Source organism: Lithobates pipiens, unplaced genomic scaffold, assembly GCF_037356315.1.
Source record: "Lithobates pipiens isolate NorthernLeopardFrog02 unplaced genomic scaffold, aLitPip1_a1.2 Scaffold_57, whole genome shotgun sequence".
NCBI lineage: Eukaryota > Metazoa > Chordata > Amphibia > Anura > Ranidae > Lithobates > Lithobates pipiens.
In genome coordinates this window covers 270,012-294,632 of record NW_027507879.1, presented here as the reverse complement: position 1 = coordinate 294,632, position 24,621 = coordinate 270,012, and the positions used below count along the sequence as shown (strand labels likewise).

Sequence of the window (24,621 nt, the reverse complement as noted above, 5' to 3'; positions counted from 1 at the left end):
TGTGTTTTTGATTTTTGCACACGTGATTTTAGCGCATTTTTGCATTTTTTTTGGGCAGATTAAAAAACACTAATTGTTGCAAAAACTCATTACGTGTTTTTCTGCAGCTTCTCCATTGAAGTATTTTGAACCAATAAAGCACCATTTTGCGTTAGAAGTCCCTGACCCTTTCAGATGTGAACGTGTCCCATAGGAAACCATGTAAATGAACTGTAGTGCATTTCTGCAAAAAAGCACCAACACATAGATGTGAATCAGGTCTAAGACATTTAGTAACATATTGGGGTTAAAAAACCAAAAATGAGCCCTCTAGTAGAAAAAAAAAGCAGATAATCATTACTGTAAGGGGTTCATTTTTTTACTGTAGAACAGTGAAAGTAATATTTACAGTAGTGATTATTTGCTCTTTTTGTACTATAAAGGGCTCATTTTAGTTTTTTACCCCCATTATGTTACTGACCGATTAATCGATTTATGAAAATAGTAATCGATTAATTTCATAATAGATTAGTTGTCGATTAATCGATTAGTTGTTTTAGCCCCGATTGTAACTTCGAGCAACCAATATGATTTTAGTGCTGTCCCTTTCACAGACACTGCTGCATTGAGAGATGATTGCTAATTGATAGTTGGTTAAGGCACATTTATGCTAAAGTGGGTGTAAACCCTTACAACCAACCTTGACCTACAGGTAAGCCTAGATTAAGGCTTACCTGTAGGTCCAAGAAATATCTCCTAAACCTACACGGTTTAGGAGATATTTGCCGAAAGACAGGCACCGCTGTCTACGGCGCATGCGCTGTAGACAGAGGCGCACTGAGCGCGCCGCGGTCAGCGGCGATATGCCGCGAGTGGCGGCTCCCGTGCGCATGCGTGGGAGTGACGTCATCGCAGCTTCGCCAAATGACAGCAGCGGAGCAGCGAGACCCACCGAGAAGATGGATGCGCCGGACTACAGGGGACAGCGGTGACTTTGCTGGCTCCTGTGTCGGGTAAGTGACACATAATGGACTACTATGCGATGCGATGCATAGTAGTCCATTATGCTTTACCTTTGCCGGGATTGAAAGAGGAAGTAAACTCATCAGGGTTTACTTCCTCTTTAACAAATAGAAAACCTCTTACTCAAACAACTGTTTTGTGCAGCATTATTGCACATTGTTTTTGCCAAAAATGTACGTTTTTAGTATTTGCATATTTTTATAGTGTGTAATTAGATGGATATAAACATACAGTAAAATTGCTATGCCTTTTGCAGATGCTGTATGAAAATCTCCGGGGAGAGATGACGGTCAGTGCCACCGGTGCTAAAATCTCTCTAAGAGACAGCAAATTCATCCAGGTGGTCGCCAGGTCTGTTGGTGTGAGCTGCAAGGAGGTACATTTTCATCAGAAACTCAAGTTACATATTTATAATTCCTCGTATGTAAGTAATGTTCTGGACATCGTGTGATCCCTGGCTGTGGCTGGGAGAAAATATTTTCCGTGCGAATTACTCAATTACGCCACTAAATGCAAAACTTTTTGGGCGGGAGCAGAAATGCTGCTGGACTTCTCTGGGTGTCCACAGATTGGTAGAAATAACAACTTGAAAGTTCTATTATAAAACAGTTTTCAGCCAAAACAATTGCTGGCCAACAGTGGCCCACAAAACGGTTTGCGGACATTTGATAGGTAGAGTACTGCTTCTCCACTCTTGGCCATCATTAAAGTGGTTGTACAGTTACAAGGTTCTTTTTTTACCTTCATGCATTCTATGCATGAAAGTAAAAACACTTTGTGTGTGCAGCAGCCCCCCAATACTTTCCTGAGCCCCCTCCTTGATCCAGCAAAATCCATGAGAGCCTTGCCTTTCTGGGGCCTCGCAATTCCTGATTGTTTTTTGGCAGCAGCGGGAGCAATTGGCTCCTGTGTGTGTAAAGGGGCTCCTGCGCTCTATGGCAAAAAAATTGGAAGAAAGCAAGAGAAATGTTCTAGCAGGAGCAGCAAGCATTCTATGAGTGAACTCTCAATAATAAACAGAAAAAAAGGGGGAAGGGTGTGTTGCGCTTCCTAAATACCAACAAAAACGAATACAATAACTATAAATCAAATGGTACTAAAAAGGTGTAAATAATTCTTAAAGTGTTTAGTGAGCGGCACTTAAAGCTTAAAGAAGTGCATTAAAATGAACGTCTAAGATATAGTGTTCTTATGCATTATTCCTGTGTCTAGAAAATAAGCAGAACAGTGCTTGAGACCATAAAGTGCATAGAATAAATAAATTAAGGATGAGTGAACATCTATGATATCACTGTAAGCAAAATTATAAAAAAATATATATAATAGTCTATGTGATCAAAATCGCATAAAAAAAAACTATAAATGAATGAAATCGGTGATCTAAAACGTGCAGAGAAAACAGAGGAATGTCCCAATTACATTCCTTAACATAAATAGAACTAAATAGCAGCAAAAACGTGAATTTCGATAAAGTGTCCCATACACAATTCAATCATGCAACTTTCAGATGTGATTTCACAGCCGCCAAAAAAAGTGCAATGTGCCAGGGCAACTCCCCTCCAACGGTGTTCCTTGCCAGTGCTGGTTATCTTAAACAATTACCTCACAGCTGCAAGGTATGCAGCGAAACAACTGATGTTGCAGGGAAAACTCTGGGGGGTCAGCGAGGCTGTGGATGGGGGCTTCTGACGGTGCCGTTCTTCCTTGTAGTTATGGCCAATATAGCAATGCTCAAAACAACAGGTAAAGAATATCCTCCATAGTGTAGTATTTCAAACAAATAGTTTATTAAAAGTAGCTAAAATTACTCACACAGAGGAGCAAATGAACAGGCACACAGCTTAACAGATCTGAGCGATTTCCTCAGGTACAGACGTCACTTCCGGTCTCCTACGCGTTACGTCACGTGTGGACTTCAACTGGGATTGGCTCCTGCTGCTGTGGGAGATGGAGGGGCAGGGTCGAGCTGCGGCTCAGTGTGTGAATGGAACAAAATATTACAGTGCACACATACAAAAATTAGATTGAACTTCGGCAAGGCTATTTAAATCGCCTTAACATGTTCAGGTGTTTTAAATGGCCTTGCCGGAGTTGAATGTAAATTTTTGTATGTATGCGCTGTAATATATTGTTCGTTTTTGTATGGTCTTATGGCTGCACCATCTTTAATGAATTTTTTAGGGTGTGCCCCCAAGTATTGGTGTGTGAATAGACACACAAAGCCATAGATCGGGATCGTGCCTGCTTGGGTGCCCCCACAGCAAGCTGCTTGGTGTAGGGCAGGGATGGCAAACCTTGGCACCGCAGATGTTTTGGCACTACATTTCCCATGATGCTCATGCACTCTGCAGTGTAGGGGAGCATCATAGGAAATGTATTTCCAAAACATCTGGGGTGCCAAGGTTCGTCATCCCTGGTGTAGGGACTCCTAGCAGGAGCGCCGGTGTGGGACTTGAGAGGTGGACCCGGACTGCTCTGTGCAAAATCTTTACACAGAGCAGGTAAGTATAACATGTTTGTTGTTTTAAAAAAAAAAAAAAAAGTATTGTGGCTTTAAATTGCTTTTAGGACCTTGGCGGCTGAAGGCATTTGTCGTCCTAAAGAAAACTTTCACCAAGAGGGATGTAGTGGCTGTCATCGTGTTTTCAAATAGAGAAGAACAATTTGCCTGGCTGTCTTTGCCTTCAAAATTGTATCAGTCATAGATCCAGACCAAGCATGCAAATCACAAAATTGAAAAGGCATTATTGTTCTAGGTCACTGGAGGTGCATCAACTTTGCAGATTTGGGTCACTTTATGAAACCTCTTTAACGGAAACAGTCCTGAGAAGGTTCTTTCCTCCTCCTGAAAATGCTTTTTTGCTTGGCTGGCCAAACAAGTACAAGATCAAGAAAGTCTGAGCTCCTGATTTGCATACTTGGCTCTGCCTTTGTAATTTACAGTACTGATGCTCTTGGCTCTGCCTAGGCAAAACTGGTATTTGTAATAGGCAGGGCTTTTTTTCCTCAGAGAATAGGTACAGGAACTCCCCCTGTCTGAGTCGCCCTCGTCTCTGCCCCCTACCCACCTCTGACCACAGTCCCTTGATTCCACCCCCTACCAACCTACCAGTACTGCCCCTTTTAGAGAATACAGAACCAAGTATCATTTTGTGGTGCTAAATCATTTGTATGGAACATGTTGATGTTAAATTAAAAGCAGTTATCCAATCTCAGCAATAGATCCTCACACATTAATAGACTTCCCCAGCAACAATGGACTCCACCCCAACAACAATGGATTCCATGCAGCAACAGTGAACTACCCACAACAAAATATCACACTCGGTAACAAAATATCCACCCAAGCAACATCAGACCCCCCCCCCCAGCAGCAACAGATCTCCCATCAGACAGCATCAGTAGATAGTCCAGCAGCCAGTAAAAATAGACCTCCCTCCTTTAAGAAGATGCTTTGATAACAGCAACTAAAGGGAACAATCTGAAATGTTTGTAGATCTAAGTATATAGATATTGGGATCTCTCGCTGGCTAATGTGACGGTTGGCGCTACACTCTTGTATCCAGTGTTGGCCCGGTTGATCGGGGGGGAGTCTCTTTGGCCAGGTCTATGCCTGTTCCAGAGGGCTCCCTGTGGATCGAAGGGCAGAAGGTCCCATAGTTTGCTCATGTTATTTCTTGTGGAACTATTCTGATGTAATGCGACATGATGTGTAATGCATTGTTGGAAACAATAAAAAGTTACTTGATAAAAAAAAAAAAAAAATAGACCTCCCTCAACAGTAGATTCCTTCCAGCAACATAAGACCCCCCCCCAGCAACAATAGAGTCCCCATCAGCAACAATAGACCCTCACACAAAACCAGATCCTCACCAATGACAATAGATCCCACAGCAGCCAACGTCAGTAGACCCTCCAGCACACCCCACGCTATTGCATACATTCAGTGCTGGAGGTGCCGGAACTGCGTTCCCCCTGGAAAAAAGCCCTGGTAATAGGTGAGTCCGCTTGCCTTACCCATCTCCTAAATCCTTATGGAAAAACGAATTGGGAAATCTTACATCCTATCACTTTGGCTGCTGCTGCTACTACAGCTGTCCCCTTTCTGCTATCCATCATGTAATGTATTGTAGCAGATGGGCAGACCTGTCATTTCAGCTGTAGAATTCTTAATATCAGTCTTAAGCTGGGTACACACGGGCCGAAAATTGTCAGAAAATGGTCAGTTCAACAGGAAGTGGCTGACTTTCACCGCATGTGTGCAGCTCCTCGTTCAACAGAAGCTGGCCTTATGACCGGCTTCTGTCGAACAAGCATTTAATGTGTTCCGCCCGAGTGTGGGGGTGGGGGTCAGAACACAATAGCTCAGTGGAGAGATCGCCACACTATAATTGGATGTGTTAGTATGGCAATCTGCAAGGTTTTATTTTTTCTTGTTCCAGTTTTTTCCCGTTAAACTCGCTGAGTTAAATGAAAGATAAACTTTCCTTTCCAACTATTAATCCCCCAACCTCAGTAAGCCTGTGCATGCCTACATCTATTAGTTGTCTATTTTTAACCTCGTATTTGTGCAGAAACTACACCCAGTTTTTGCTCCATTCCCAATAATTATCATAAATTATATTTTCCATTGGTAATTCTCCATTTGGGATTGTGTGAATGTGTCATGTGTTATAATGACCCTTCCAAAATTAGATGGGGAAAATACTTCCCACTAACCAGAGTTGAATCAAAACAAATCATGCGACTCTTGGCTTAGAGTGAAGTTATGTCTTTTTTTTTTTTATATATATATATCAGGGAAATAAATTCTTTACCTCTTTTTGAGAAAATGTCTGTAAAGCTGTTTCCTACAGAATCCATGCATGTAGAAGGGACATGGCATTTTGGTAACTTCAGCAGTAATGTGTTTATTTGCAGGAATTGGAGGCAGTAAGAGATGCTTTGACACCAGCGTTGGCCTGTGCCGCTGCTAAAACCGGAGACATTAATGCATTGGAAGCAATCAGAGATATGGTAAGTGTCCAAAAAATGTCAATGTTTTGTTTTTGGTGTAGCCTGGTGGGCTAAGTCAGCCTGGCTTCTTATAACTTAGATTCTCCAACAGCAAGAGATAGTCCTATACATTTCAAAAAAATCCAGTAAGGAGAGGAAGAACCCCTCATAATGGCTACAGTAGGTGTACAGACCCGGGAACTTGGCACACATCTCAGATCTCACATTTTTAGAAAAGAAATAGAAACAATAGTAACGCCACAGATTACAATCTTTTCCTACTTGATTTTTGTTTTTATCCTTTTTTTTTTTTTGCATGATTTTTTTCATTTTAGATCACATATTATGACTAAGGCCTTTAAATCAAATTTTGTTTTAATACTTCCTTCCCCATCAGCACATACTCGGCACTTTATTTGCTATCGGCAGAGAATATAGGAATTAACCACTTAAGCCTCGGACCATTTAGCTGGCCAAAGACCAGAGTTTTTTTTTTTTTTTTTGCGATTCAGCACTACATCGCTTTATCTGACAATTGCGCTGTCGTGCGACGTGGCTCCCAAACAAAATTAATGTCCTTCCCCCCCCCCACAAATAGAGTTTTTTCTTTTGGTGGTATTTGATCACCTCTGCGGACAATTTTGAAAAAAAAAAACGCAATCTTTTTTACTTTTTGTTATAATATCCCCCGAAAAATAAATTTTTTCCTTAGTTTAGACTATGTATTCTTCTACATTTTGATGGTAAAAAAAAAAAATCACAATAAGCATTTGGTTTGCGCAAAAGTTATAGCGTCTACAAAATAGGGGATAGTTTTACAGGGATTTTTATTAATCGTTTTTGTTTTTAAATTATTATTAGTAATGTAATGGCAGCGATCTGCGATCGTGACTGTGACATTGTCGGATAGATCGGACACTTGGCGCTATTTTGGGACCATTTTTTTTTTACAGCGATCAATGTGATTAAAAATGTGACTGGCAGTGAAGGGGTTAACCAGGAGGGGGCGCTGCAGGTGTTAAGTGTGTCCTAGGGAGTGATTCTAACTGGGGGGAGGAGGGGCTACGTGTGACACGGCACTGATCACCTCTCCCGATTACAGGGAGCAGTGATCAGCGTCACTAGGCAGAACGCAGAAGCGCTTGTTTACATCAGCATTTCCCCGTTCTTCCTCTCCGTGAGACACACTCCCGGAGCTCGCGGCAGGATTGCACGGCACACACGCGAACACACTACGCCCATTTGCCTGTTGGTGCCATTCTGCCAACGTAAATGTTTGTGCGGTGGTCGGCAAGCGGTTAAGGAAGGAAGTAAGATAAGTATTTTATATTATACGCAAGTTCCTAGGCAAAACACAGGTTTACTTTAAGGATAATCTGTGTGGTCTGCACTTTATCTGGTAATGCTGGCATATATTTATTTTTATGAATAGACTAATACGTTTTAACCAATTGCCGACTGCCTACCGGGAATGTATGTCATGATTTTGACATTTTAAATATCCTTGTTATGGCAGCATTCGGCTGTCATAACCCCCGGTATCGTGTTTTTGTTTTTCCCCTCCAGTGGTTGACTTTCAGATAAAATGATCCCAGCGGCGGATTAGCTTATTTCTAAGTGGTGGGATAGGGCCGGCCTCCCTGTGGCTTCCCAGTCGTTTCCAAGCTTACCAAAGCTGATGATGAGCCCAGAATCAACTCGATGCAGCTGATGCCTAGACAGGAAGTCGTCAACCCCCCCCCCCCCCCCCCCCCGCCAGGCTCTATTCCCTTGGAGGACCAGAGTGACCTCTGACATCATTTCTGGTTCTTGGCTTAAAGGCATGATTTTATTTAATTCAAAGCATAAATAAAAAAAAAAGACAGCTGACATTTTCCTCTGGTGTTCTTTCCAGGTTCGTGCCCTCCGGCTACATGACTGGGGGCGCGACGTCACTCCCGCACATGTGCGTGGCAGCTGCTGTTTACAACGCTGGCTCTGAAGGCCCAGCACTGTAAGCTGGACCTTCAGAGCGCATGTGTCCGTGATGTCATTGGCTGCATGCACTTTGAATATCTCCTAAACTGAGCACGTTTAGGAGATATTCACACACAGGTAAGCCTTATTATAGACTTGCCTGTAGATAAGTGGTAGTGGTTTACTACCCCTTTAAGGTGTACGTTTATCAAACTGAGATAATTTATCTCATTTCGGTCCTCAGCCGTTCTCATCTCCTCTGGCACCCTGTTTATGAAGCAGAAAACATTTGTTCTCAGAAGAAGAGAGAAGTTTTTCCACTGAGAACAACTGAGATTTGTGTAGAAGGGTGAGGGCAGGAATTTCACCTGAATAAGTTTATTCTTGAAGGAGATGACCAGCTTAGGACCATGCTCCAGACAGTCATTCCAATCGTCTGTCCATTTAGGGCAAGTCCCTATGCCACACCTCCCACAGCCTATCCATCTTGGGGAAATCGGTGCCCTGAAATGCAGTATATTATTATTTTTTTGTGCATTTTTTCAATGTGCATTTTGCCACGTTGGTAGTGTGTTTATCACATGACAAAATGTGTGGAAAAATGCATGTCTGCTAACTGCATTTGGGGTGCCATTAACAATGAATGTCGCCCAGAAGCGCATTGCGTATTTTGACACAATTTTACAGCCATTTTCAATCGTGGCTTGCCAAGAATTGTGCAATTCTGCCAACAATTCTGCTTTACTCAGACGTGAATGGGTCCTAAGGCCCTTTTCACACTGGGGCATTGGGTGTGTTGGCAGCTAAAAATAGTGGTACTTTACCGTCAATTTTGCATTGCCATTCGGCTACTAGCAGAGCGCTTTTACTCCTGCTAGCGGTAGAGAGAGAGGGTTAAAACCACCACAAAGCGCTGCCCCATTGATTTCCATGGGAAGGAGCAGTGTGTACACCGCTCCTTCACTGCTCCAGATGCTGCTAGCAGGGCTTTTTTTAGCGTTCTGCCAGCACACCACTCCAGTGTGAAAGCCCTCAAGGCTTTCACATAGGAGAGACAGCAGTGTCTTTCAGGGCGCTTTGCAGGTGCTATTTTTAGAGCTGTAGCACCTGTAAAGCACCCCAGTGTGAAAGGGGTCTGAAAGACAATACATTACAACTATAGTGTGTGTGTTTGTGTGTGTGCATTTATGTGTATACAGTCGGCCCTACCACGGTCCCAGGCGACATTTTAAGAGGGGCGGCAGCCAGCAGTGACAAGTTGTACCCGTACAGTTACCGGTGCCCGGCTGCCTGTGAGACAGTTTTACACTGAGCCGCTCGTTCTGCTTGTAAGATCCACTCAGTGTGTGACATGTAATTTAACTGAATGCAGAGAGACGAGATGTCAATATTGAGCTTTAGTGTTGGGGGTGGGCGGGACCCAGCAGCTGTCAAACAGCCAATGGGATCTGGGCAGGCCACTACATGTGGCCCACCCCCTTTCTTACGCAGCCCAATTATTGGCTGGTGTTTGATAGGTGGTGGCTGGGTCCCTCCCACCCACCCCATGTCATCACTGCTGAATTTTGACAGCTGATCTCTCTCTGCATGAAATTACATTACATGACCGTGTCACACAGTTTCACAGTATTGGATAAGTGTGAAACTCCCTCTCCTCTGTCTGTGTCAAATCAGTGCCATCGGTCAGTGCTGCCTAATATCCATGCCACTTATTAAAGTGGTTGTAAACCCTTACAGCCAACTTTGACCTACAGGTAAGCCTAAATTAAGGCTTACCTGTACGTCCAAGAAATATCTCCTAAACCTACACGGTTTAGGAGATATTTGCCGAAAGACAGGCACCACTGTCTATGGCGCATGCGCCATAGACAGCGGTGCGCAGGTGCACTGAGCGCGCTGCGGTCAACGGCAATATGCCGCAAGTGGCGGCTCCCGTGCGCATGCACGGCAGTGACGTCATTGCGGCTTCGCTGAATGACAGCGGCGGAGCAGCGAGACCCACGAGAAGATGGATGCGCCGGACTACAGGGGACAGCGGTGACTTCGCTGGCTCCTGTGTCAGGTAAGTGACACATAATGGACTACTATGCAATGCGATGCATAGTAGCCCATTATGCTTTACCTTTGCAGGGAATCAAAGAGGAAGTAAACTCATCAGGGTTTACTTCCTCTTTAATGCCAATCAGGGCCTATTAGTGCAAATCAGTGCCACCGATCAATGCCAGTCATTGCTGCCAATCAGTGCAGGGATGGGGCGATTAACTCAGCAGACAGGCACATTGTCCATGGGGGGGCCGGCCTGGTGGGGCACAACTGAAATCTGTTTATTACATGCCGATCTTTAGAATAATAGGCAATCGCCACACTACTATTTACAATAAACTACTGGAGATGAAATGAAAAAAAGTGTCAGTAAAATGCCTGCCGCCAAACACTGTTATGTGTTCCCAAACAACAACAAAAAAAATGCAGCGCTAACTTACTGATCAATAACTTAACAACAATGGTGGAATCTTCTAATGAATGGAAATCTCAATAGGCTTCAATATTATGACAATACCGATCTCTAATGCGCAACTTTCCATATAATACACATCAAACTGAAAATAAGACATACTGTTTGAAATTAAACAGCAGGGATGGTGGAAACCCCTCCTATAGATATTGGCTATAAAAAAAAAATGTCTTCATCAGTTTGGGCCAATATGTATTCTGCTACATGTTTTTGTTTTAAAAAAATAAATACAAATCGCAAGCGTATATTGACTGGTTGCATAAAGGTTATGGCGTCTACAAAATAAATAGATAATTTATTTATATCAATCTTTAACCACTTACAGACTGGACAATTTTGCTGGCTTAAGACCAGACCACTTTTTGCGATTCGGCACTGCGTCTCTTTAACTGACAATTGCGCGGTCGTGTGACGTGGCTCCCAAACAAAATTAACGTCCTTTTTTTCCCACAAATAGAGGTTTCTTTTGGTGGTGTTTGATCACCTCTGCGTTTATTTTTTATTTTTTGCGCTATAAACCAAAAAAAATGCATTATTTTTTAATTTGTTATAATAAATATCCCCCAAAAATATATTTAAAAAAAAAAAAAATTTTCCCTCAATTTAGGCCGATATGTATTCTTCATTTTTTTGGTAAAAAGAAAAAAAAAAATCGCAATAAGCGATTGATTGGTTTGTGCAAAAGTTATAGCGTTTACAAAATAAGGGATAGTTTTATGGCATTTTAATTTATTTTTTACTAGTAATGGCAGTGATCAGCGATTTTTTTTTTTTTTATTGTGACTGCGACATTGGGGCGGACACATCGGACATTTTTGACACATTTTTGGGACCATTGTCATTTATACAGCAATCTGTGCTATACAAATGCAGTGATTCCTGTCTAAATGACACTGGCATTGAAGGGGTTAACCAGTGGGTGGCAGTGTTAGGGGTTAAGTGTTCCTAGGGGCGTGTTACCAACTGTGGGGGGGCTGGGCTTTGTTTTAGTGAACACTGATCTATGCTCCAATCACATGGAGCAGAGATCAGCGTCACTTGTTGCTAGGCAGAACAGGGAGATGCTGTTTACAACAGCATCTCCTCGTTCAGCCGCCCCTTGAGACGATCACGGGTTATGCCGGCGGCGATTGAGTCTGCAGGACCCGCGACCGGACTCATGGGGGTCCACCGGCGGTGCGCTCATGATGGCAGGGTGGCATTTAAAATTGGATGTACCTGTACGCCAATATGCCTGCTCGTGCCATTCTGCCGACGTACATCGGCGTGCGCTCGTTGGGAAGTGGTTAAGCTTGCTGTGGCTGATATTAGGAAGATGCATTATTCCTCACATTACAGCAGCTTCTCGCCCAGATTCTCCACCTCTTAGCTGGAGAATGTGGGACAGAGATATTTTACAGAGATAGCTAGTGAGAGCTTCAGATCTCACCTTCATAAACTGACCATCTGTGTAAAAGTGAATGACAGAAGGGTGTGTCCTTTGATGAGAAGTGAAGAACATGTTCTCCACTCCTCACCTCAGCTTCATACACTGGCACACCTGAGACGACAGCTGTGATCATCAGGATCTCGGCTCTTCTCTATTTCATAAACATACACCTTAGGGCAGGGATGTCAAACTAGCAGCCCACCGGCTGTTGCCGAAACTACAAGACCCATCATGCTTCTGCCCTTGGGAGTCATGCTTGTAACTCTCAGTCTTGCAATGCATCATGGGACTTGTAGTTCCGCAACAGCTGGAGGGCAGCCAGTTAAGACACCCCTGCCTTAGGATAAGAAATGAAGGGACAGCATAAAAATAAAAAGTAAAATAAATAAGAACAGCAAACATATAGGTAAGTCTGCGCCTGCATATGTAAACTGACTTCGACCCACAGGTGAGATATGGTCGTTAGAGCGAGAGCAATAATTTTAGTGCAGGACCCCCCTCTGTAATTCCAAACGGGTATCCTGTAAAAATGTTTAAAGAGTCGCCTATAGAGATTTTAAAGTATCGTAGTTTGTCGCTATTCCACAAGCATACGCTATGTTAAAACATGACATGTTGGGTATCAACTCGGTGTAACATCATACTGTGGTTTTTTTTTTTTTTTTTTTTTTTTTTTTTTATTCATTAAAGCGCATTTTTCCCCCCCCCAAAAAGTTGCATTTGAAAGACGGCTGCGCAAATGTGACAAAAAATATTGCAACGGCCACCATTTTATTCTGTAGGGTCTCTGCTATAAAAAAAAAAAGCTCCAGTGGTTCTAAACCACTGGTTTAGAACCAGTGGTCTTCAAATAACATTTTGTTAATGTGGTGGTCCTGTGTTCTTAATTTCTAAAATATTCTGTACATTTTGATCATCTGTTTTGAACAGGGGGGGAACCTGAGCAGTGAGGACTATGATGGCAGAACGCCATTACACGTTGCCAGCTGTGAAGGTCACTACAATGTGGTCCAGTATCTGCTTAATAATGGAGCCACTGTATACGCCAAGGACAGATGTGGGGACACCCCTCTGATGAATGCTGTAAAATTCAGGTAAGCCTACACTTTATTTTTTTTTTAAAGTAACCTGCCATGACAGCGCAATTATTCACTTTAGTGAAGAATAAAAGGTTTTGGTACCAGTAAATCTGATCAATTACTCTTCTGAAAGAGAGATTATGTCAAGTATAAAAAAATAAAAAATACTGATCCCTGTTATGTCAGCGAGCCTTGTGACTGGAAACCTCTAAAGAAACTGCAATTTCAGTTGGTCTTCTCATTGTCTTGTGTCAATTTATTATATAGAAATTTAAATTGGAGCATTTTGTATGCCATTGGCAAAAAATAAAAGTGGATCTATAACAATTGTTTTTTGTTTTTTATTTTTAAATGGTGGCAAAGTGATAGGAAGTTGGACATAGGCAGACATTAAAATCCAAACTGGATACAAACCTAAAACAAAACAAAGTATAACTTAAAGCCAAAACGTATTTTTTTTTTCTAGTTTTGAATACACTGTAGAGGGATTAGAACACATGTCAGTTTTTCACCCTCTCTATTTGTCGTGTTTACCATCACAATTGAAAGTGAACGTAAACAAAAATCCCAAGTTGGGTTGTCCTCAAAGTAATAGAGGGGGAAATGTTCCAACGGTTACACCAGTTCTGGGGACCTGGAGGTCCCCAAGGAATTCCCTTTTAATTTGTAGGGATTTCTTCTCACTTCCTGTTTGGCTATGGGACAGGGGGTGAAGTGAAATCTCCCCAATAGGACACAGATGGTGACAGGGGTTATAACCCTCCTTTGCTCTATCCAAAAAAGGTTTTACCCTGTAGTTCTACTTTAACAGGTTTAAACCATTCCCTACCTTATCATTTATTCAAGAAAATGTCTGGCTACTGCTGCGTGCTTTCAGCACATTAAAAAGGAAGTAAACCCTGATGAGTTTACTTCCTCTTTCATTCCCTGCAAAGGTAAAGCATAATGGACTACTATGCATTGCATCGCATAGTAGCCCATTATGTGTCACTTACCTGACACAGGAGCCAGCCAAGTCACCGCTGTCCCCTGTAGTCCGGCGCATCCATCTTCTCGGTGGGTCTCCTGCTCCGCCGCTGTCATTCGGCAAAGCCACGATGGCGTCACTCCCGTGCATGCGCACGGGAGCCGCCACTCGCGGCATATCGCCATTGACCGCAGCGAGCTCAGTGCGCCGTAGACAGCAGTGCCTGTCTTTCAGTAAATATCTCCTAAACCGTGTAGGTTTAGGAGATATTTCTTGGACCTACAGGAAAGCCTTAATCTAGGCTTACCTGTAGGTCAAAGTTGGTTGTAAGGGTTTACAACCACTTTAACTGAACTGTCACAGGCAACTCCTGATGCGTATTAAAGATCATGTGACAGCTGGTCACAAGACTGGGAAGCCCACTTCCACATTCCCAAATTTAGATCCTCTTACAAGGTCCTAAATTTTTGAGATGACTTACGGAAAACAAAAGACATACTTTCATGCTTCGGCATTAGTTTGGGCGCTGCAGCTGTACTATGCGGGCCAAGAGCTGATGGATCACATGACCACTGATCGCCCGCTCTTGGTCTGCTCAGCGTGGAGAATAGTGACAGTCTCTGCACGCCATGCTCTGCTCCTCCTGCACTCACTGAAACGCCAAGCTGGAAAGTTGGCAGGTGCAGAGTGCTACAGGTTTTGCTTAAGAATATCCCTGTATTTAGAGATGTTAACCTCAGAAGGCTTTTTACTAATATACACACCCAACACTTAAATGTGGGAACCCGGATGGTAGCCTCATTAGATGTTGAAAAAGCCTTTGATACGGTTGAATGGCCTTTCCTGTGGGAAACACTACGCAGGATGGGCTTCCCCTTACTGTTTATCAAATGGCTTCAGGTGATCTACAGAAGCCCTACCTCGTCGGTGCGATTGGGAGGAGCTCTGTCTGCCCCTTTCAGGCTCTTCAGGGGGACTAGGCTGGGCTGCCCTCTTTCTCCGGCCTTATTTGCCCTTGCAATTGAACCTGTGGCGGAGGCACTGCGTGCCTCGCCACACATCAAAGGACTGCATATTGGGCTGCTGGAGCAGAGGGTGGCCCTGTACGCGGACGACATGCTGCTCTTGTGACAGGAAACCTACCTCCAACCTATATTCACATTTCATCAACGTGTCACTACCGACTCTTGACAAACTTTGGACTAGATGGCAGACTGATATCCCAACACTCAATAATGATGACTGGGACGATATATGGGATCTTCCCTTTACCTCCTTGGTTTCTATCCGAGACAGACTAGTGCAATTTAAAATTGTACACAGGGCCTATTATACCCCGTACAGACTCCATAGGATGAACCCCTCTCACTCTCCGGGATGTTGGCGATGCCTCGCCTGGAGACTTCCCGCACATTTTCTGGACCTGTCCAAGGGTCCAACAATACTGGGAGTTGGTGCTGAATCTAATTGGAAAGGTCACCTTGATTACTGTGTCTTTTGGCTATGGAGGTCTGCATACTGGAACTCATTGAGCCCATAGTGTCATCTGCTGCTAAACGCACAATGATTACCCTATTACTTTTCTATGCTCGTAAGAACATTGCTATGCATTGGAAGAAGCCGGAACCCCCTTCCTTAGTGCAATGGAAACACCTGGTGAATAACAGTCTTCCCCTATACAAGGATACCTACACACACAGGGGCTGCCCAAAGAAATACCATAAGGTTTGGCACACTTGGTTAGCTGAACACGAAACAGCCTAAATGGAGGAGGGGAGTTAGGGTGTTTGACAGGATACTGCCCCCCCCCCAATGGTTTCAAGGGACTCAGATTCTTGTAGGTTCCTACAGGGGGGTCAAGCCTAGTGTGCCTGTTGGGCTGGGGCTACCAGCGATATACCCTTACGGATGTAGAATACTTAAGATTGCACACAGGTGGACATCATTTCACTAATTCTCTGAAGACGTTTTCACTTGTTGGCAATCCACAGTTGGACGCTTCTGCACGACTTAGCCAGCACTGCAGGCCAAAGTCGCACACTATACATTTTTTAAGCTCTTATCATAGCAGACATTGATGCATGCCATTTTTACCTTTGCAAAGAAGTAAATATATTTTGAAAAAAATAGCAGTCCCACCCAACACCCTAAGGGCGAACTGCTGCTGGAAAAGTTTTGTTAGTATTTCTTGACTTCCACCGGTTCACCTTCACTTTTATAGTGGTGGTGAACTTGGCACTGGCAACTGAAAGGTTAATCTTGAACATCTAATGTGAGAACATGGGCTTCATTGTGCCTCGCCCAGCCACTGCCTCAGGTCCTTCTCAAAGATTTCCTCATGTAGATTTTCCAGTGCCACTCCTGTTGTGATGCAGGTTTTCGTTCTTAGCTACTGTCATTGCATATTCCAGAGTGAGGTGTTGTGACAAGATGGGAGCTTTTTTCTCTGCTCCTGCAGAGGCTTGTTGTGTTGCATAATGTGTTTCACTGTAGTTTTTTCACAGATCCCGACAGTGCCCCTGAGGTTGCTTGAGGTGCAGCTTTAAAGATGGTTCTGCTCAGGACTGATAGTAAAAATAAATGGTTTTATTAAAAAAAAAAAAAAAAAAAAGCACACAAGATAAAAAATATTTGGTATGTTCCAAAATTTGAATTATGCATAGTCCAAATAATCCCTGGTCGTGAAAGGGTTAAATGGCCAATAGGGAGGAGCAGCAGGACCATACTTATCTTGTAAGTAAAAATATATAGATTAGCATACAACTTAGGCATTCTAAAGGTTCAATTCACAAAGCTTTAACAAAACAGAGCATCTTTATGTTGACCTCGTGACTGTAATTTTCCAATACTATAAAAGTACGGATGTGGTACTGGACAGGCCTGTAGTTTATGGATTTCTTTGTGGGTTTGCACCTGGGCCTTTGCATCAGAGTGCGGTGGCTACCCTTGGGACTGTTTATAACTATATATTGCACTTTCAAGATCATACGATATCTAATCATCACAAAGACAAATCGTATTAGAAGAATTTTCAATATACAAAAAAGGTCACATAACTAAAGGAGGAGTACAGCCAAAGCTTGTTTGGCTGTACTCCTGTGACCCGGTTTCAGCAGGCTAAAGTCAGCCGTCTGCTGACGTCACAGAGCCGAGCCGGTCCAGGCTCATGTAAGATCGCGACTCAGGAGTCTGGATCCATCCGCATGCCTAGACCCGCACCCGGCCCAGCCACTCCAGCCTAAGTTGGCCGCTCCTTACCTTAGCGGATGCAGCATCAGTCAGATGTGGAATCTGTCCCCTGCTGTCTCTAACGCTGAGATCCGAGCTAACACCGCAGATCACTCAGTCCTCACAGCTCCCCGAGCAGAGAGTTGGTGACGGTAAATCACCGATATCTGCTCTGCCCCCTCCTCGCTCACTGAAGCTCTGGGATGTGAAGGGGACAGAGCAGATATCGGTGATTTACCGTCACCAACTCTCTGCTCCGGGAGCTGTGAGGACTGAGTGATCTGCGGTGTTAGCTCGGTTCTCAGCGTTAGAGACGGCAGGGGACAGATTCCGCATCTGTCTGATGCTGCATCCGCATAGGTAAGTATGATTCAGAAAAAGACGTACACCATACTTCTCTTTTAATATTGTATTGCTGTGTAAATTCATATCATAACCAGAACTGCTTAAAAAAAAATAACACTCCCTTGGTAGGCATAGGGGTATTTTCAGACACAGGCTAGGAGACTCAACAGGAATAGCAAGTACCCCAATTGAAGGTGTGTAAATGTGTATAGATATACCCAGAAACCTTGTCTAATAAATGTATTCAGACATCAGCTATTCTCACCGTATATGTATCTCAGCTCTGTGATGGTTGAACTACTACTACGCAGTACTAGTTTACTTGGGTACCAAAGGTGACCTCTGCCAAGTAATTGATCTTGTAACTCAATTAGTGACGTACTCTTCAGTAGTGATGTTTCCCTGATATTTGAGACCTGGTTTTGGTCTCCCTCCATTTGGGTTTTGAATTGTCCCTGTAAAGCTGGGGTTGTCACTAAGGCTGCAACGATTATTTTCATAATCGATTCGTTGGCTGATTATTGTTTTGATTAGTTAATAACCTTTAAATGTGTGGTGTATAATTTAGTTAATCTGTAAAGCTTAAAAAAAGGCAATTTATTCTTAAAAACCTCTATATGCGGTGGTAAAAATAAGTAACCAACTATATGGTTGGAGAGCAAAATCTCTAATCCCCTCAGAACAGAAGAGATATACTGTAGATACTATTAGAAGAGAGATACCGTAGATTAGGGGTGCAACAGATCGTCACCGATCTGTACGGGTCAACCTGTTCGGATCGACACACCCCGCAGCTTCAGCCTAGCTCCGGAGCGGCGGCCATCTTCGTACACCCCGCGGCTGTTTACTGTGTGATCGCTCCGTCAAATGACAGAGCGATTATTTGTAAACAAACTCTCTCCCCTCTGTGTACTGATCTGTACAGTGGAGGGGAGAGATCGGATGGCAACTTTGCTGTGGGCTGGATCTGTAGTGCCCGCTGCGCTGTGACAATTGCAGTCACATCCATCCATTGCTTGGCCATCCCGCCATACTCTGCCAATACCCTGCCATGCTCTGCTATACCCTGCTAATACTCTGCCATACCCAGCCATGCACAGACAATATTATAGTGGGGGAGATGTCCATTACAGTGGGTACTATATGGTGGTGGAATTTTCACAGGTTTTTGCAAATTCATTTGCTGATCTGAAAAATGATCCGATCCATGACTGATCTGAGGAACGATCCGTTCTGTGAGTTTTTTGATCCATGGCACCCCTACCGTTGATACTGTTAGAAGAGATATACTGTAGATACTATTAGAAGAGATATACTGCAGATACTATTAGAGGTTAAATCTGGTAAATATCATCAATATCATCATATCTTCAAACAGAACTGTAATATATTATATGCTGGCCATAATAATTTTTTTTTTTTTATAAATAGAATTTTCAGAGTGTATGTGTTTTTTTTGTTCAGAAATTACATTCATTTTAAAAAATAATGTTAAAAGCAAGTGAAAATTTCAAACAACTTTCTTTCATTCAGCGAATGTACAAAAATTGTTCATGATTATTCTCGGCTGAAAATTGATCTGTGTGGCCAGCATAAGGCTCGGTACACACCTATGCAGTTTGCGTTTGATCTGTTTCTACAATGTTTTTTGCTGTGCATTAAGTATAGTTTGCCCAATAGCAAGGAAAATAAAACTTCTGCCTTTAAAAACCACTCACTTCCTGGCCAGGACTACATGTCCCATGAACTAGTGCTATTCACAAGTTCCCAGGAACTTACTGACATGTATGGACGGTTTACTGAGCTGTATGTGTGCTGCAGTGTATTTCCTGATTTGTAAACAAATAATGCATTCTGTATGCAGGCCAACGATCGGCTGGCCAATTTAATCGATTATGAAAATAGTAATCGACTAATTTCATAATCGATTAGTTATTTCAGCTCTGGTTGTCACCACTTGTATTGTAGAAGGTGAAATGGATTAGAAATCCATATTTCACAGGCATATTTGGCACCCCTGGTCAGTACAAAAGTGCATTAAAAGAGCATCGGTGTGAAAGTTCCCTAAAATCATGGGAACCATAGCCAGACCCTATGCCATGGGGGATGGCCTGTAATGTCGGTTCAGACATTGGAAACCTGTATGTGTGTTTACCTCAGTACTTTTTGCAACACATGTAGTTAGCCGCAGGATGCTGTACAGGTCATGGTGTATTAATATAGAACCTAGAGCCTGATGACCTCCCCCGGAATTGTACCCACCGTGATGGGCAAAGCCTAGACCCTATACAAGTAGGATTAACATGGATAGGTAAGATAGAGGGGTCACCTTGCATCTCAGCGTTACTGTAGACCCACAATTCTGAAAATTAAGTTATTATATCTATCAGGAAACCTGGACCTTTATTCACTTTTACAGTGTAAACTTTCCAAACTTTGCACAAAAATTCAACCACTCAGCGCTTGGCTTCAAGTGGATGACCAGGTGTAACGTCAAACTGCTGATCACACACTTTACCGCTACTTCTGCCTAGATCCCCTTTGTAAAGGTATTCGGGTGCTTCCTCCCGCCCCTTTGCAATGAGGACTGTACTACAGGATGGTCTACGTATGGGTTGCTGCTTACTGGAACATGGCTTACCCTATTTCCGCACCATCAGCCATAGCAATGACAACGACTAGGAGAAAGGGAGCCATAGCAAAAGCTCGAGTATATAAAGAAAAAAAAAAAAAAAAACAATCTTATGGTGACAAGGTTTCCTTTGCATTGGAGCAGGACCCAGTTTATCTCAGGCACACAACGAGCGGTCTACCGATCTCACAATGGCCCTTTGGGTACAAAAAGACTAGCTTAATCTAACAAGAGAGTCTCCTTCATGAATAAATATAATCGGCTATTTATAACAAGTGGATCAATCCACAAAAGATTTTCACTCCTACGAAAATCATTACTGAGCTCTACTCAGTGGGGAAAAAAAATTCTGAGAGTTCCAGTAGTAGACCCTTCCATCTCATTATTGAATAAAGATCTCCCTGTTAACAGCTGAAAATGTTCCTTCATTTTCGAGTTCTGCAGATGGGAAGGTTTTGCAGGCCCAGTTTGGCAATCTGCTCTTGCCGCAATTTCTGTCTGCAAAACTGAATCTAACTCAACTAGGAAAATGGTCAACCAACACAATCCTGTATTCCAGGACCATACTTTAAGTGAGCATTTATCCTCGTCCCTACTTTTTTTTTTTTTTTTGTTGATGCCTAGAACAGGTAATGAAAACATTTTCTCTAGAGCTCTGATTTCCATTTACAGCCACAGAATTTTGTCGCTCAAAGTCTGATCAGCTGAAGTTTCCTGTAAAGACGCCTCACACATATACACTTTGAAGGATGACATTTCTTTGGTGAGGTACTTTGTTTATTCATCGGATATGTTGCAGGAGGAAATATTCTTCCCCAAGGGAACATTTCAAAATCCCCTTCATCAAGAGCCACTACCTCTTCATAACCAGATCACCTCTGTGCTCTAGACAGGCTTCAACTTCTTCATTCCTTTCTTTCTGTGCAAGACTTGGCCCACAAAGCCCACCACGTCCTCACCAAAGCCATCTTCCCAATGAAAGGGGCACCCCTCACTAGTAATAGTGGAGGGACATCTGTTAGATTGCCTATCTCTGGGTCATAGATGTCTTATACCTGTGGTTCCGAAGGGATTCAATATAGAGGTCAAAACTCTACCCCCTCACTGCTTTCTTCTATCAAATAAACCAAAATCTGTTGTGGCAGTACCTCTAGACTAGACGACAGGTTCAAAGGATTCTATTCAAATGTGTTCACAGTACCAAAACCCAGTGGAGGTATTTGTCCTATACTGAACTTTTACACAGATACCTTCAAATTCCACAGTTTTGCATGGGATCCACAAGTATTGTCTTTCTGTGACAAGGGGAAAACTTGGCAGCTGTAGACATCTATCTAAGATGCCCACTATGGCCCATTTATCCACCTTATCAGTGCTTTCTATGCTTTGCAGTAAGAGACATTTTTTTTTCCCAGTTTGTTGCTCTGCCATTTGGCATATCTTCTGCTCCCAGAGTATTCACAATGGTCCTTGCACCTCTTCTTGCCCTTGTAAGGATTTAGGGAATCCAGGTCACAGATTATCTGGACAACCTTCTTCTGAAGGGACTCATCTCTTTTCCACTTACATGCAAACTTCCACAGGACAAGTCAGATGCTTTTGGGTGGATGATCAGCTTCCAAAAATCTGCTCTCCAACCTCCTCATCACCTGAAATACTTGGGTCTGATTTTGGACACGGCTCAAGCAAAAGAATTCCTTTCAGAGAAGAAAAACTGGTCTCTCAGAACTCTGGTCTTGAGATCAAAGATACTTCTTTCCTGTGGAAATCTCCATGGGTCTCATAGTGGCCTCTTTCAAGGTTGTCCCACTCATTCAATTTCATTTGAAATCTCTCCAACACCACAACTTGTTGGTATAGGATGGGCATGCTGCCTCTTGGGCTACTCATGCTCCTTTGCAGCCAAGCAAGGAATTCCTGTAGCTTGGTGGATCTGCAGTCTAGCCTTGATATTGGGGAAGTCATTTCTGCCATATTACTGGTGAGAATGACAAAGTGATAACCTCAAAGTAACACCTTCTGTCAGGAAGACTGACTCTCTAATTGTGCTACCCACAGGATTTCAAAAAAAAGGGACAGCCTGCTTCCAAGTCCATCATCGCTAGATGGATAAGACAACTCCTCACCAGAGTTTAAACTCTAAAAGGCAAAACTTCTCCTGTGCTTTAATGCTCACGCCCTCAAATTGGTGGGTGTTTCCTGGGAATTCCAACATCAAGCCTCTGTTGCCCAGCTTTATAAGGCCAGCACCAGTCTTCTGTTCATACATTTTCAAAGTTCTATCAGGTGGACATCTAATCTAATGCAGATAGTGCTTTTACCTGCAAGGTTCTTGCAGCGGTACTCTGAAGCAGAGTCTGTTGAACCTTGTAGTTGTTAGGCCTGTTGGCACAGCTTCGATTTTGCCTAGTTATTTTTCATCCTTTTCATTTATTGTTCGGGGAACTATAAATATTCAGCCTATGTCTTATACTATATGATTAAGATTAAAAAAAGAGATTTGATTTAATTGTAAATTCCATATTCTGGAGTACAGGACATAGGCCACCCTCCCTTCTATTCCTGAGTTACTCTGGATTGCTTGCTACAAAACTGAGGATTCCGCATGGGGTGCGGTTATAGGGAGGACCCAGTATCTACGAATATTTAATATGTGTCCCTAGGATGGGCTCCAAGATATGGAACTACCAAGTAAAAATTCCCCACCCCCTTCCCTTTTAAAAGGTATATCTGAATCCAAGAACAAAACTGTGATATATGGCAGCTTACTAGTCCTTTTGAAGAAGTATGGGAATAGCAAAAAAAAATTCATTAATTCTCGCCTAGATGGCTGCAGCTGAGATGCCAGCTGAATGAGCAAACATAGCTGATCGTCCAGTTCTCTCCCCTCAGCTCTGAGCAGAGAGAGGTGACTGTTAGTCACCAGTTCTCTGATCTGCCCCTCCAGTGCTCACTGGATAGGGTGAGAGTGGCTGGCATGTTGAGAGGCCGCCAGTTCAGGCATCTGGGTGATCACGACTGTAAAGTCATGTCTAAAGCCAGCTGTCAGCTGAAAATGGGTCACAAGAGTGCAAAACTAACTGCGCATTTGTGATACCATAGAAGTTGTATAGCCAAAATAGCTTTGGCTATACTTCTCCTTTTATTGCAGATTACATAATTTGGTAATGCAGGCATGTGACACATCAGTTGCTTCTGGTGAAGTGCGTCTTTGTCACCAGGAGGGTAGAGGTTTGTGATTGAAGAGCCAAAGTAACTGCAGAATTTATTTTACCAAAATAACTTTTTCTGGCTCCTGGTGACTTTTTTGTTTTTTGTGTACATCCCAGCTCTATTCTCAGCATGCAGAGAATAGACCCAGATGCCTGCCCCAATGCATGGTAACTAAAGCCTCATTGGTCACCCAAAGGCTGAAGAAGATTACTGTGAGACTTGGAAAAATCAGCAGCAGAGATGGGAGGACATAGCGGTGACAGAATCATTGTTATGATGTGTACACACGAGCAGAACTTCCATCAGAAAAAGTCTTTGAGCTTTTCATCGTATATATTCCGACCGTGTGTATGCCCCATCTGACTTTTTACGTCAAATTCTGACGGACCTAGAAAGTTCTAAATTTTTCAGACGGAACCAATTCCCATCGGGAAAACCGCTAGTCTGTATGCTGTTCCGACGTACCAAAAGCGACACATGCTCTGAAGCAAGTTCAAGACGGAAGCTATTGGCTACTGGCTATTGAACTTCCTTTTTCTAGTCCCGTTGTACGTCGCCGTGTTCTTGACTGACAGACTTTAGTGTGACCATGTGTATGCAAGATAGCTTGAGTGGAATTCCGTGGGTGAAACCTTTATTCAGACGGAAAAAATGCTTGTGTGTACATGGCATTAGGGATGCCACGGGAGAAGTTAAGTGTGTGTCATATTTTGCAAGTGTGTTGTGCAGATTATGGCAAAAGTTTTTACTCCACCAAATTACTTCCGCTTTAATGATAGGTCCACATTAATGTAATCTCTGTTTATTGTGGCAGATAAAAGCATCAAGCCCATTGCATGCTACCACATGCTCAGACCCATATATGTATACCATTAACTGTGGGATCCTGAAATATTTTATCATCTAATTGCATATGCTGGTAATGACAGTTAACTGCCGAGGTTCCAAATGCAAAACAAGATAGAGCAGCATTTCCCACTGCATAGAGTACTTATTTAAACAATTACACAGCACAATTACGTTGCGGGTGCTCTACAATAACAGTTGTGCAATGGCAGGTATATAATCTGCAACTTAAAGCAATCTTTACCCGAAAACAAAAAGTTATATATATTGCAGCTTACCAATCATTAAGTGTGGTGGCTGCTTTAGTTTTGCTAGTTTTTTTGGCTTATTTTCTCCTCTATTTTCACCTGGTGATCTGGCTAGTAAGCACACCTCCTGTATTAGAATGCACCCTCTTTGGCTTAAAAAGCACAG

At 43.0% G+C, this 24,621-nt stretch overlaps 1 protein-coding gene across 1 annotated transcript in view; it reads left to right on the top strand.

Annotated features, from left to right (window-relative positions):
• Positions 1-24,621, top strand: part of ASPG (asparaginase) — a gene marked incomplete in the record, with an annotated part of 142,614 nt that overhangs the window by 77,073 nt on the left and 40,920 nt on the right. Inside the window, 3 exon segments of the mRNA XM_077467569.1 lie at positions 1,259-1,378; positions 5,923-6,018; positions 12,828-12,991. Of these exon segments, the coding sequence (XP_077323695.1) occupies positions 1,259-1,378; positions 5,923-6,018; positions 12,828-12,991 (380 nt within the window).